Genomic DNA, 13,808 nt, shown 5'->3' with positions numbered 1-13,808 from the left:
TGTGTGTTTAGCAAAAAATTTACAAAACATGAAAAGGTTAATGTTTTAATTTGTCGATTTTTTTTTTTAAATTAAGGTATAGCACTAATTTTTTAAAGCTTCCATGTTCCATCATATGACAGGTCATGTTTAGAGACGCACAGTTGTTTCATGATTGAAAGCTCTGTTTTGAAGGGAATAGATCAGGTAGGAGATGAAGTGGTGTTACATAGCCCTAATGTTGTAGAGTGTTAGGAAAAGAGGTGGCTTGCTTTTGTTTGTATCCTGGCAGCTCTATGCTGGATGTAAATATTTGGAGCTTAATCACACATGATTTCACTGGGCATATAAAAAGAAAATGATAAAAAGGTCCGAAGAAATGTTACTACGAATTGAGGTGATTCATTCCTGTGTGTTCATAAGATTATATAGGAAGCTAGGAAGAAGCTTAGGTTTATTGGTACTCATAGGTTGGAAGATAGGTTGAGTTGGTTTTGATGTGGAAAGAGCAGCAGCATCAGCCAGCATGAGTAATTATAATTAGATGTAGAAGATCTGGAGGGTAACTCTTAGTTGGTATGGCCAGAAGGTTACTGAGCAAAGGCACAAATGAAGAGTTGAATCAGATGGGTGTTTAGGCAGAAAGGGCATCGAACTGGGTAGATTTTCAGGCAGAAAGGGCATTGAGCCGGATAGATTTTCAGGCAGAAAGGGCATTGAACCAAATAGATTTTCAGGCAGAAAGGGCATTGAACCAGATAGATTTTCAGGCAGAAAGGGCATTGAACCAAATAGATTTTCAGGCAGAAAGGGCATTGAACCAGATAGATTTTCAGGCAGAAAGGGCATTGAACTGGATAGATTTTCAGGCAGAAGGGCATTGAACCAGATAGATTTTCAGGTAGAAAGGGCATTGAACCAAATAGATTTTCAGGCAGAAGGGCATTGAACCAGATAGATTTTCAGGCAGAAAGGGCATTGAACCAGATAGATTTTCAGGCAGCAAACTGGGGCATTTTGAACCAAATAGATTTTCAGTTAGAAAGGGCATTGAACCAAATAGATTTTCAGGCAGAAAGGGCATTGAACCAGATAGATTTTCAGGCAGAAAGGGCATTGAACCAAATAGATTTTCAGGCAGAAAGGGCATTGAACCAGATAGATTTTCAGGCAGAAAGGGCATTGAACCAGATGGGTGTTCAGGCAGAAAGGGGGCACAACATAGAGTCCAGAAAACTCATGAAACAGCTAATCCTGTGAAGGGAGAGCCTGATTTTAAAACATCGATGAACCTAATAGTGAAACTTCTGTAGCGCATTTATTACTCCATGTCCCATGAAGTTGTTATAGGCATTCAGAGTGATGGATGTTATTCAGAAGTGTTCTGGTACAACTTGCAATTATAGTTGTGGGATTGTTTCTCAGAAAGGTCAGATTTTCAGCAGAGTCAAATAGATTTTCTCTCTTGAACCTTATATTCAGCAGGGCATTGAAATTTATTTATTATAAATAAAGATTTTAAAAACCTGAACCTAATAGTGAAAGGCCAGGCCTGTGGTGATGATGATGATGATAATAATAATAAATCTGTTAAGTAGGGTGGCTCTGTTGTCAGTTACTAGCTAAAGATGAAGACAACTATGTGCAATATTGCCTTAATCTTTAGATGATAGGAAATTATTGTAGGCATTTTTTTATATCCCCAGTTATAATGTTGATTAGAGATGTTGTTAAGCTGAGAAAACATATTAAAATAGTTGGAATTAAATGCTTGTCCCCTTAATGGTAACTTCAACAATTAAATTGGTTCATTCACATACTGATTAGGGATGCTGGTTGATGAGGACTTGGAATCTTGAACTCCACATGATCCATAGATCAGTCTATGTGAAAATTTACTGAAAGAATATGTCTGAAAACAATTTTGTCCACAAAAAAAAAAAAGGATGAAGAAATAGGAAATGGAATTCTGCACATCCTTATTTTCAAGTCTTAATCGTAATCTTTTCGACAAGCAGTGTATGAGTTCATGGTAATGAATCATGTTGGTAATGATAATGATCCCTAATAATTTTACTTCTATAAGTTACATACAGGTACCCGACCTTCTATAAATTACATCCAGGTACTCGGGTACTAGGCAGTTGGTATCCACCACGCCTCCAAACATATACTGTGTGCATAAAATAACTATAAAAGATAGAAAACATAGTTTAAGACATAAGTTTGCAAATTGCATAGTAGAACTCAATTTCTGTATGTCATGTGTACATTTTATGCATTACACATTCACAGAAATAGATGATTTGCTTATGCTGAAGTGTTTATTAACTAAGCACATACATCACAGTTGCACAGTTTACTGTATTGCCATTTGAAATATTTTTTGCAAATGTATGTGGAATGGAATGTTAATTTTGTGACACTACTTAAATTTTTGTTTTACGCTCTATTTTACTACAACCTTAAAGTAACTAGTCAAAATTTTTACCTTGTATTGAGTGTTCTAAAGTAAAAGTGGACATTATCCACAGATTGCAGTGGAGGCCGACCGAATTCAGATGGCACATTGGAGTAAGGAAGTTTATGGAGGACATCTGAACAAGCAAGGAGTAGCTCACAGTGTCGTTCAGGAACACAAGGCAATGAAGTTCCATCAGTGTCCGACATGCCCATATAGGACTGTCATTGCCACAAATTTGAAGAAGCACATCAAAACACACACAGGAGAGAGGCCTTATGGTTGCCCATATTGCCCCTTCAGGGCTATTCAGGAGGAAAATCTCAGAGTACACATTAGAACCCACACTGGTGAGAAGCCGTACGGGTGTCCTTACTGTTCCTATCGCTCAATAACCAAAGGCAATCTGAAAACACACGTAACTGCTCATCATTTGAAATCCAAGAAGGGAGGTGAGGAGAGGGAGGCTTCTCTAGGAAATACTCTAAACAGTCAGTGGGCAAGAGTTGAGGATAACCAAACACCTACCTCCTTGTCACAAAGTCCCTCTGCTCTGAGGCAACCACACCACTTGCCAAGTGGTGACGATTCATCTCAGATGATTTCTCAAGGAAATCTCCCGCCTTGGTCCTAGTTACTCGGGAAGAGGTATTGCCCAAATAGTACTGACAATGGTGGATCATTGTGTGAAGTGCTTTGTCTTTATTTATGAGAAAAGATCAGTTTCATCTTTTTCTTTTGATATGCCAAGGAAATATCAGATTGGTTCTTATTGTTAATTTTGGATTGTGAATACTATACACTGTATTTAGTTTTTAACATACAGTAGATATGCATACAAGAGTTTTGGTTAGAGAAAGAAAAATACTAATTGATGTCTGATATGTCATTTTAACTTTGATCAATACCTAATTTAGGTGGTAGTTAGTAATTGAAGCATTCATCTGTTAAAAGTCAGTATCTAAAATTTTAACATTTGATGTATGTAGGTCGAAGTATGCCTATATATGTGCAACGTTGGTACTCACACTTGCTCAGTATACTGTGTGTACCTGTGGTTAAGGAGAAGATTCTAAGGATGAATAGTTTAAACTTTGTACATTATTGTACAAACAGTACAAAATGCTTCCAGTGCAAAAACATGATTGAAGGTTTTCATGCAGCTAAATGTTACTGATGCAAACAGTTGCCATAAAAAAAACAAGACCACATCTTATAATTGATCTTTAAAATAATGTTGTAAGTAGTTTAATAATTGGTTGGAATGGTAACCTAATAGAAGTCATGTATTAAAGAGTACTGTATGTTTGGAGAAGCATGGTAGCTTTTCCTATCCATTCAGGCCAGTTAAGTGGAAAATTCCAAAATATATATTGGAATTTGCAAATGGAAGAAGTTGTTTATTATTAGTACTGTATGTGTGTTCCTCTTAACCCCCAAATACCCGGTTGTAGGTGTTAAATACTGTACATCCCTGCGTTGTAGCATTGGTAACGTGAGCACAGACAAAGTTGGAGGCTGGGAGTAGGGATTTAATTAAAACTTAGACGACGTTATTCAAGGAGCAAGTAATTGATTGCGTTTGGCTTAAGCAGGTCACCTCTGCAAAGTAACCTGTTCCTGTACAGTGCAGTCTTTTCATGTTGGTGATTTGTTTTGAATCTCTTAATTGGGTCAGTTTTGTATCCAAAGGACCAGTGAACTTCGTAAAGAATTTATAATTTTATGTAAAGAGAGTAAGTCACTGGGACAGCTCAAAATGATGTAACAACTAAACCTTATGTGGTGTTACATTTGAATGAATAATTCATAATTTGGTTATGAACTGGTTTCAGATATTGATCAAATTTTCACAGTAACTATCACATTTTTTCCATTTAAACATACAGCACCATTAAAAATAAATGGAGTTGCATTTCCTTCAGACAAAGTTCTAAAATGTAACATGCAATTGTTCTACTTATGTTTGCTTATCCAGTATTAGTTGCATGGCTGTTAGTTAATTTGGACCAAGATGAAAGTTTTGTTGAAGTTTCATTTCATTGTACATGTGCTACCTGTACACAGTAGCACCGTTTAATATCTCAACTGTAAATTACACAAATGTATGGTTACTGCATATAAAATAGACCTATTTGCTTTTAGGGGAAAGAAAAATCAAGTCATTCTTTCAGGGGGTACATTGAGAATTAGAATGTGTACATTTGACTGCTGTACTTGAAGGTGTTGCAATCTGAAATTATATTTTTGGAAAATGCAGTTACTAGTCAGTAGCATGGATGACAGTGGTATTTTACCAAGTGTGTTGTTGGGATTTGAGATGTTTTAGCACTGAGTCAGAAAACCCTTACTGTTGAGTAAGTCAGGAATCCTCTGCAGGTAGAACTGGCGAGTGGCTCTCTGAGGAGTTCTTGGATGGACCTTCACCCCAGAATTCAGAAGTATCCTCCAGACCACCACCACTACAAACAGCAGAGCAGCAGCAGTTCCAACAGTAAGATGCACCAGTGTCCATCTTGTCCTTACAGCACAAATGTGACGACAAATTTGAAGAAGCATATACGAACCCATACCGGAGAGAGACCCTTTCCATGCCCATATTGCCCTTTCAGGGCTGTCCAAGAGGAAAATTTGAAGGCTCACATCCGTACCCACACAGGAGAGAAGCCTTTTGCCTGTCCTCATTGCAGTTTTCAGTCTAGTAAGAAGGCAAATTTGCAAAGGCATCTTCACATTCATTCCAGAGAGAAGCCTTTCCAGTGTTCCCATTGCCCTTACCAGTGCACCCAAGAAGCTGCTTTGAGTGATCATATGCACACGCATTTATAATTTCTTTTGACATTATTTTCTGGGCTAGATGTACATGATAAAAATATTGATTCAAATTCCTCAGAAATTTGGTTGTCCACAGGAATTCAAATGCTCCCTTGCAGTCCACAGATTTCAGTAAATTTTTTCATCCTGAAGTGAATTAACAAGTGATAGATGAGGAAGGATGAAATGAAACCCTCTTTATATTTATTCATAATTGTTTTATGCTGTGAATAGTTGGCATGTTCTTACGAACCATTAATCACATGTTCTTATGAACCCATTAATCACAAATGTGACAGTACTTGAAACAGACTTGGTCACATCAACCTGATAGATTTAAAAAGGAAATCCCTGCTGCACATGCTCAAGTCAGAGTCCGCTGTCTTGTGAGGCGACGTTTTGTTCCATTGTTCCTGCTGTTTTTGAATCCTCAGAATTTTTCTCATCATGCCTGTACCATGACTGCCAACTTTCGTGTCTCATCTGATGAGGGTCCTTCATCCATGATGTAGTCTCCCTAAGTTGAGTAAGCAGCATAAGAGGCACCAACCAGCTCCAGTCATCGTCTCATGTTCATTTTTGGGAAAGCTTCTTCCCATGAATTTCTCCCTCCCCTAATAGTCTCACAGTCACCCTAGGGTGGAATAATTTTGTGTTGTCTGTTGTCCCTTTTTGTTTACACCTCTGTTCCTCCTATTTACTCTTTCCTCCAGTGACTTGCCTTGCGAGACCTATGATAAAGATTTCCTCCGAGACCAGTTCCACACTGTATTTAACTCATCCATGAATAACATGAATGAATTAATGATGAACTTGCAGTTTGATGCTCAGGCCACGTTGCCCTCTGTCTCACTGCCAATTTTTTGTGCCCCATCTTGCTTGGATGTTGGACATTTAGATCACTGCTATTGAGTTTTCAATATCATCTGCTTCAGTGTCCCCCATTTACACAAGTGCTTTTGCATATCCAGTGGGTTTTCATCCTGAATACTCCACTGCTTTTGTATATGCAGCTGAGCCATGTTTTCCACTGCTCTCATATTCTCCACTGGTACCTTGTGCATGGCTGACCTGTGTACTTTGCATCAGCGTACCTAACTGCTCCAGTTTCTTCCATCTGATCAAATATTTTTGACATTGTACACTTATGTGTACTCTGTATGAATTAGCTTTCTTAGTTATTGTCTCGATGCACCCAGCTACATCAGTCCCTTTTGTTGTTACCCTCTGCAGTAACGTGGCCTAAAGTACAGTTTCCTTATCGTTAGATGCAACTTTACTCATGGTAAATTATTGCTTTATCATACACGTTTTCATAAAAGCAAGAATGAAAATTTTCATGAGGTAAAACAAAACCAATTTTGGTTGTAACTGCAAGTTCCATTGGTTGGGTACTTACGATTTTAAGCAGTCATTCAATTTCATCAGAATATGATAATGTATATAAGTATGTTCTTGTTTTGTCTTGGCATTTGAATGTAACGTAGTGAATGTCACCAACCATTTTTTCCAAATGTAACATAGTGTAGTTTTCTTCTTGGCGTTGATTGTATTTCAAGGAGAGAACAGAATGTGAATTCTTACCTGCCTTCTGAGGACTGACATTGTATAAAATTGGTATTTTAATGGGAGGATTTGATGAAGCTATAATTATTTTTTCATACAGTTTTAATAGTTCAAAATTTTCATGATTCAAGCAGTTGTTTGTTCAAGTATTGAAGGCCTATTCATCCTTTTATGTGTCACTTTTTGGAATGAAAGGAATTGCAGTAGTACAGTATTTCCCAGAAGTATGCTGTATGTTACTAGTTCCAAATCTGTGGACTCTGGAAACTGTAATTTTAGATTGTTGTGTTTTTTTTTTTTTCTGGTATATTATCAGTTAATTTAGGATTCAAAGTGAAATAGATGGCTGACTGTTTGTTAAATTCAGTGACATATGGGTCCAGCTTTTGTAATTTACATTAGATTGCAGTAGTGTACTGAACTGGAGGTGATATGAAAACTGTTTTGTACGGAAGTCTAGTAGGGCATGAAATAGGTAAGATGTCTTAACTAGCAAGGCATTTAATACACATTGTGTCACGTGTCACAAGGAAATTACTCTTGGAGTTTAGTACAATAGTGTAGCTGCATGTTATATTCTAGGCCCGTTTTGCATTTATTAACTTGACTGGTTAGAAAATTATCAGAATATAAATGAAAGATTGTAAATTAATAAAGATACCCAAATCACTTTTGCCTTTGAATCGGCGACATTCATTTTTATTCCTTTTCACCTCCAAATTCAAGATTTTGGATGCAATGTTTCGAAAACATTTTATGAAGAGCAAAAGTCTGAAGTTGAGATTTTTTATTGATCATATTTTGATGAATAAATTATCAAGAGATTAGCATGCATTATGTTCCTTGCTCAGATGAAATATCCACTCAATAAATGCATCACAGAAATGAAGTGAAATATAGTATTACAGTATTGAAAGAAAGGGAAAATTTGTCCTTACAGATCATTGGTGATTGTCAAGAATTTTTGAGGACCACTTTGAGCTTGAAGAATAACATTGATTTACTGAAAAATTGTAAAGTATCTACTTGCAAACCGGTACAGGCAGTCCCCGGTTATCGGTGGGGGTTCCGTTCTTACGGCGTGATGATAAACGAAAATCACCGATTTTCAGTTATCAGCGCCTGATTTTTGGTTATTGGCGCCTCTGTTAGGTATGTATTGGTGCCAATACCCAATTATCGGCACTGATAAGCGGAAATCAGCGATTTTCTGCGCCAAAAATTGCCGATTTTCATGGCTGGACAAGCGCTGTAAAAACATTTTTGAAGGGTAGACTAAGAATTCCCTTTTAAGATAGCAGCTGTTGCATTAACCTTCAAACAAAGGGGTAAGGTTTCCAAGATTCCATGGCATATGTTGATGTGAGGTCAACAGAACATTGAACTAAAGTTGAAGGTCTCTTGAAAGCAAGGGGCATCTGTGTACTATTCATGTTGGTATGCTGTTTAGGCAACGAGTACTGCTCTGAGACTCAAACTTTAAGGAAGTGTGTGGACTAAAAGGCTCTTCTCAGAGAGTATTGTGCTATCTGGAAGGCTGCTGAGTTCAGAAATAGAGAGAAATTATAGGGCAATTTGTTAATCAAATATCTTCATTATAAAGGCCTAGCTGCAGATGATGTTGAGTTCATTGACACAAGCTCTATGGCTTTTTTGCTAACATGGAGTTCACTTCGTGGGCACTGAGGAATATTTCACCAAACCTGTTCTGTAGAAGCCAAAGACAATCAAACAATAGAGTAGTTGGGTATTTCAAGAACAAGAGCTTACAGTTTACCCATGTATATGACTCAAGGTCTACCGTCATTTCCAGCGAGGCAAAGCCTCAGGCAGACCCCCAAGCGACCAATGGTAGTTGAAACTAAAAGGAAACCCATTTTTGTTAAGGGCAACATGAGAAAACCTGTTTTGGCAGTTCTCTTCCTCATGTTACTTCACTGGTGAGAGTCTGAGGAAGAAGAGCTAGGATGCAGTCTGTGTACAGTATAGGTCAGCAGTATGAGAGTGTTGATCAGCTGCAGCGGGAAACAACGCTTCTTGCAGGAGAACCCGAACGAGGAGAGAGATGAGGCGACAGCGGCCAACACTGAATACACGTCTGCGTACATGAAGAACCCCTCATGTCTGTTGTAGAATTGCGGGATCCAGAAGGTAACTGTTGAACTTCGTAGACTTCTTTATACGGGAGTTCTTACCTGGAGCCTTGTCATCCTTCCTATGAACAGGGGGATCGGAGGAAGATGAGATTGCCAAAGACTTTATCACCAATTTTTGCCTGGAGAGATCTTCAAAGGACAAGAAGCTGCTAGAAGTGACGCACCCCGTCAGAGGCACAGCCATGAGCAAGAGCAGGAGACCCACATCAGCAGTCGGATGATGACGGAGATGAAGAGATAGAGATGGTTCTAGGTCTTCTTGAACGAGGAGCAGTGACGAAGTCTTTAACCCTCCAGCATCTGACAGGGGAGGGCCAAATGGTAGAAGAGGAGGAGGAGGAAGATGATGAAGGAGAAGATGGAGATAGAGATCTGCGATGCTGTTTCTTTATAACACGGCCGTACTTCTCTCGGAAAACGATGTCAACTCCGTCGACCATTGCTCGAACGAGAGCGTTAGAAGACAGAGCGGGAGTAGAAGTTGCTACCGCTGGAGAAGGCCCAAAACTGAACGGGAACTGAAGGTCTATGCAGAGGAGTGAGGAGAGCTGCTGAACTGGGAACTGTCAGGCTGATGATCTGGGAACGATAGCAGGAGTAGCCACTGCAGCCGCCATCTCACAATGCTGGGCAGGGTACACCAAAGGGTGATGTGGCACCACTGGAACTGAAGCTCCTGGTACAGCTAAGGGGAGAGCAGCTGGGCTGGCAACTGTCGAAGCGGTTGATACAGGGATGTGAGAGGACAGAAAATGGGAAAACACAAAATAGCACTGCTCTATGTATTTCACAACACAAAAAGTAAACCAAAGGAGAAAAACGGGCAAAGAAAAACACCGGCTTCTGGAAAGATGGGCAGTAGCATGTCCTTTAAGCAAAGCGGCAAAGAAGAAGAAACTAATGCATCATGACGCTCTCGGGTTAAGGGAGGTTGGCTGATTCCTCCTCTCTCGTCCAATTGGCTGAACCCCATTGCTACCAATGCCTTGCTCTACAATTATATATGTTTTTTACCGGTTTCCAGCTGGCGCTAGAAGATTTTATCCTCACGTTAAGAACGTAGGTTTGTTAGCTATGGAAAATACAAATTTTAAAACTTGTCGTTTGTCATAAGTAGTCAGTGTGACTGGTGAGTGGTAAATTTTATAGTCTACCATTATAGATGTGGGTCCTATTTAGAAGAAGCATGATCTGCAATTGATTGACTAAAAATTTTTCCTGAGGTTGTCATTTAATTAGACCTAGCAAAACAATTTGGGTATTAAAATTAAGGTCATAGGAGTGTAGTTGAGGTGAAGACTGCACGATAGCATACCCCATTAAAAGTTCTGTTGCCAAGTTTTCATGTGCCTATTTGAGTTTGTTAGGGAGTAAATCGAGTGTGTCAGAACAATATTACAGTAATCCCATGAGGAGGAGACACCATGGATACCCTGGGTGTGGTGTTGAAAAGTTGTATTTTTGTGCATGCAGTATTCACTTCCTTTGAGGTAAATCAAGATGAGCTTGATCCTGCAAGTAAAGAAGGGAGTCAGAGAATTTTTTCCTTCTGGAGTCTGGTGTTTGGTCCTTGTGAGGGTTAAATGGATTTTTGATTTCTTGAAATATTGCCGTTTTCTTTAGAGGAGAGATGCTTGCTATATTTTCATTAGGTCAGAGGTGACCCCTGTATGTTTGTGCGATATTATGAATCTGTTCAAGTATTTAGGCGTTCTGTTAGTTTTTGCTCATAGGATTACCTGGAAGGAATGTTACAAGGGAAGAAAGTTTCATAGTTACATGCTTTCATTGTAAGTAAGGAACTCTTTACACTCTTAAACATATGTGACAAGTGTTTTTCTAGATACTTTGCATGTACTAAGATGTATTTGTTAATCTTCTCTATGCATTTGAAGCAGCATGAGAAGGATTAGAAACTATTCACAAAGGCAGTCTTGGTAATGTTCTAGGAAGAATAGGAGTAGAATCATAAACATGAACGAGCAAAGCAAGTGGGTAGTAGTAAGTGACAGAAAGAAAAATTAGGGAGTGTAGTACCTCGGTGGGGTTCTTTTCAAGGGATGGGCTGACTGATTCTTTTAACGAAATAATTAAGGGATGTGGAAGGTAATGTAAGTTATTGCACATTTTGTAGCTTCAATTCTTAAAATTTTTGTTTTCTGTTGTAACCATTTTCCAAGCTTTTCTCACTTCACACATTCCAACTTCACACTGCATCTGTGTCTGCCCTTAATTTTTTACATATCGCTTTACACAATTTTGAAAGGCCTTTTGGCCAACAGCATATCAGTTGCTCCCTATTTTTAGAAGAGCTTACTTTGGCTGATCGTCATCTCTTGAACTGCTCACATCCCTCATTCTCTTGCCAGGGTCAGTCTTTGATTTGAGTGTGCATTCTTTATAACTCATTTACTTTTATTTTTCATCCTTTGAACTGTAATGGGAGTTGCTGTATTTGTGTTTTTTAATTATTTGATTAATTATTTAGTCATTCATTCATTTTGTTTTTTTCCACTTTGTTAAAATAGTATTGCTCACTCGGAAATGCAATTCAGTCATGCGTACAAATGATTTCCCTTTTTTTTCATAAATCTCATTACAGTACAATGAACCCAATTTTTAATACTTACGTAAAAGAACGCACAAAGGTTATTGAGTCGCATCTAAACTGTGATAGAGTTCACCTGAACAAAAGGTGGTATTTGGAGCAAGATTAAAAAGTTGGTTATTGAGTGGCAAGAGACCTAAACAAAAGGGTGAAAGCCTGGTGTAAGCAGTACCCCCCAGAGTAGCAGTGATAATCTGCCTTTAGAGTTGGTTGTTGCTGTAAAAAATCCAAATTGTACAGTATATTGTTTTACCTGTTTTGCATTTACCATTTTTGAACACCAATCACAGTGCTTATGGTAACACAGTATATATGACTTTAGGCATTGGTGAAATTAGCAAGCGTAGAGTCAGGTTGGTATGATATTTTGTATTGGCACGTTGGAAAGATAGTTTATTCTTTTATAGGGTGATCTAAATACACGTTTAGTAGAATTATGAACAGTAATGTGTTGTTTATCTTGAACAGAAAACATTCTCGCTGGTGGTATTTTTTGGCAGGGAAATTAGGAGAGAGGTGAAGTTGCTGTCAGTTACAAAGTTTTTACAATAGCTACTCTGGAATTGGCTGTGTTACCCCTGTTGCTTATTAGGTAATTTTTATTTTGAGTATATTACAATTGAAAGATAGCGGAAAAGTTTCAAGATGCCATGAAATGAAATGAAGTGCAGTATGTGATGTGACTGGGTTGAGGAACTTTTAAGTCAGCTAAGTACGATAATTACATTAAGTGTTATTGAACTGGATTTTAAGAAAACTCCCGGCATCCCCAACAGGTGATGGCTTTGGGACAACAACAGAAAGCAGCCGGTAGAGGAGCAGCAAGAGGCATGTATTCTCTGGTGCTGGACAAGTCCCCTGGTGTTAAGAAGCAGCAGTGCCCTTACTGTTCCTATTCAACCACATTCCCAACCAATCTCAGAGTACACTTGAGAATCCACACGGGGGAGCGACCTTTTGCCTGCTCTCAGTGCTCATTCCAGACAACCACCAAAGGAAATTTGCAGAGGCACATCCTCACTCACTCTAAGCATTTCACGTGTTTGCGCTGTCCTTACCGCGGGAGGTCCATGACGGACCTTATGTCTCACACTGGAACTCATCACCCCCCTTGCCATCAGTCCCAGCATCAGGAGTCGTTAGAAAAATTTATGTAGCCCAGTGGTTTCAACCCTGCATTTAATATGAATTGTAGAATAATGAGACTACTGTATTGTCTGAGCAGTAGGTATACATTGCCAAAGAATGGTTACTTTTGAAAAGGCAGTTAATCACAGATAAACATTGTCTGTCACATAGTAATTCAGGAGTGCTTTTTTGTTAAGTTTATATTGTTTGCCCTTGTTTTTCCAAATTACATAGATCTTATGCTATTCAGTCAAAATTCTTAAGCTTGCTTAGATTTGGACCCTAAAAATGTACTGAAGGAAATACTCTTACTTTTTGTTGTTAGATAGTAATGGGCTGTTTTTCTGTTAATAGTCTGCAGAAGGCTGTCAAGATTATTGCATGGGGAATAAACTCACTTTTTACTTTTATTTCAAGATGTATATTTTACCCTTGTAACGCATATTCAAATAGGTTTCTTTATTTTATTTCTTGAATATCATCAATGAGAGTAAATGGTCATCAGAAATATAGAAGTTTTCATTAATCCTTGTTCTCATTATCTGCATTCCAGTGCTACCATAAGGAACACTGCATTTCGAACACAAGTTTATAAGCTATAATACAATTTACTTTTCTCAAATGTACTACCCTAAAGCAAGTTCTTATTTTAACCATTATAGTTGCACTTTGTCGTGCCATAGTGGGGAACTGAATTTGAAAGCCATTTTAGATACTTCACAGCAAAAATTTAACGAATTAAGTTTTCCCCATTTGATTGTACGTTATAAAGTCAGTTTTAGGGTATTTCCATAAACTATTTTTGCTCTGATGTGTCATGTAAATCTCAGTATCAGTTATTTGTAATTATGTATAGCTAGGGCTTCACTTAAATACTTCTCTCAAAATGTTTTAACTGCAACATAGAGTTTGAACAAAGGTTAAAATGGAAAATTTTTTCAATTTGAATAAATCAAGATTCAAGGTTCCATTTTTCCACACTAGTTTAAGGAAAAAAGAAATAGAGTGCTGAGTTATATATTCTATTTGTTAATGATAGATATTCACAAGCTGTGTGTTACTAAGTTCGTCGATGTTGATAATGAGATAAGCTGAC

At 38.2% G+C, this 13,808-nt stretch overlaps 1 protein-coding gene across 42 annotated transcripts in view; it reads left to right on the top strand.

The window, feature by feature from the left end:
- The window catches only part of LOC136845056 (longitudinals lacking protein, isoforms H/M/V-like), a 252,234-nt gene that overhangs the window by 70,185 nt on the left and 168,241 nt on the right, over window positions 1-13,808 (top strand). For 2 of the 42 annotated variants that reach the window (XM_067114806.1, XM_067114825.1), the window contains exon 6: window positions 2,514-4,190. The exons of 39 other annotated variants lie outside the window; for them this stretch is intronic. In XM_067114806.1, coding sequence (XP_066970907.1) covers window positions 2,514-3,074 — 561 coding nt within the window. In that variant the 3' untranslated portion in view covers window positions 3,075-4,190. Of the gene's footprint in view, window positions 1-2,513; window positions 4,191-12,360; window positions 13,786-13,808 lie in introns of those variants that run through there. One more of the 42 variants, XM_067114830.1, reaches the window with a different exon arrangement.

Source organism: Macrobrachium rosenbergii, chromosome 13 (genome assembly GCF_040412425.1).
Source record: "Macrobrachium rosenbergii isolate ZJJX-2024 chromosome 13, ASM4041242v1, whole genome shotgun sequence".
Taxonomy (NCBI): Eukaryota; Metazoa; Arthropoda; class Malacostraca; order Decapoda; family Palaemonidae; genus Macrobrachium; species Macrobrachium rosenbergii.
Note: the sequence above shows the minus strand (reverse complement) of the source record. Positions and strands in the feature narration are given on the sequence as shown.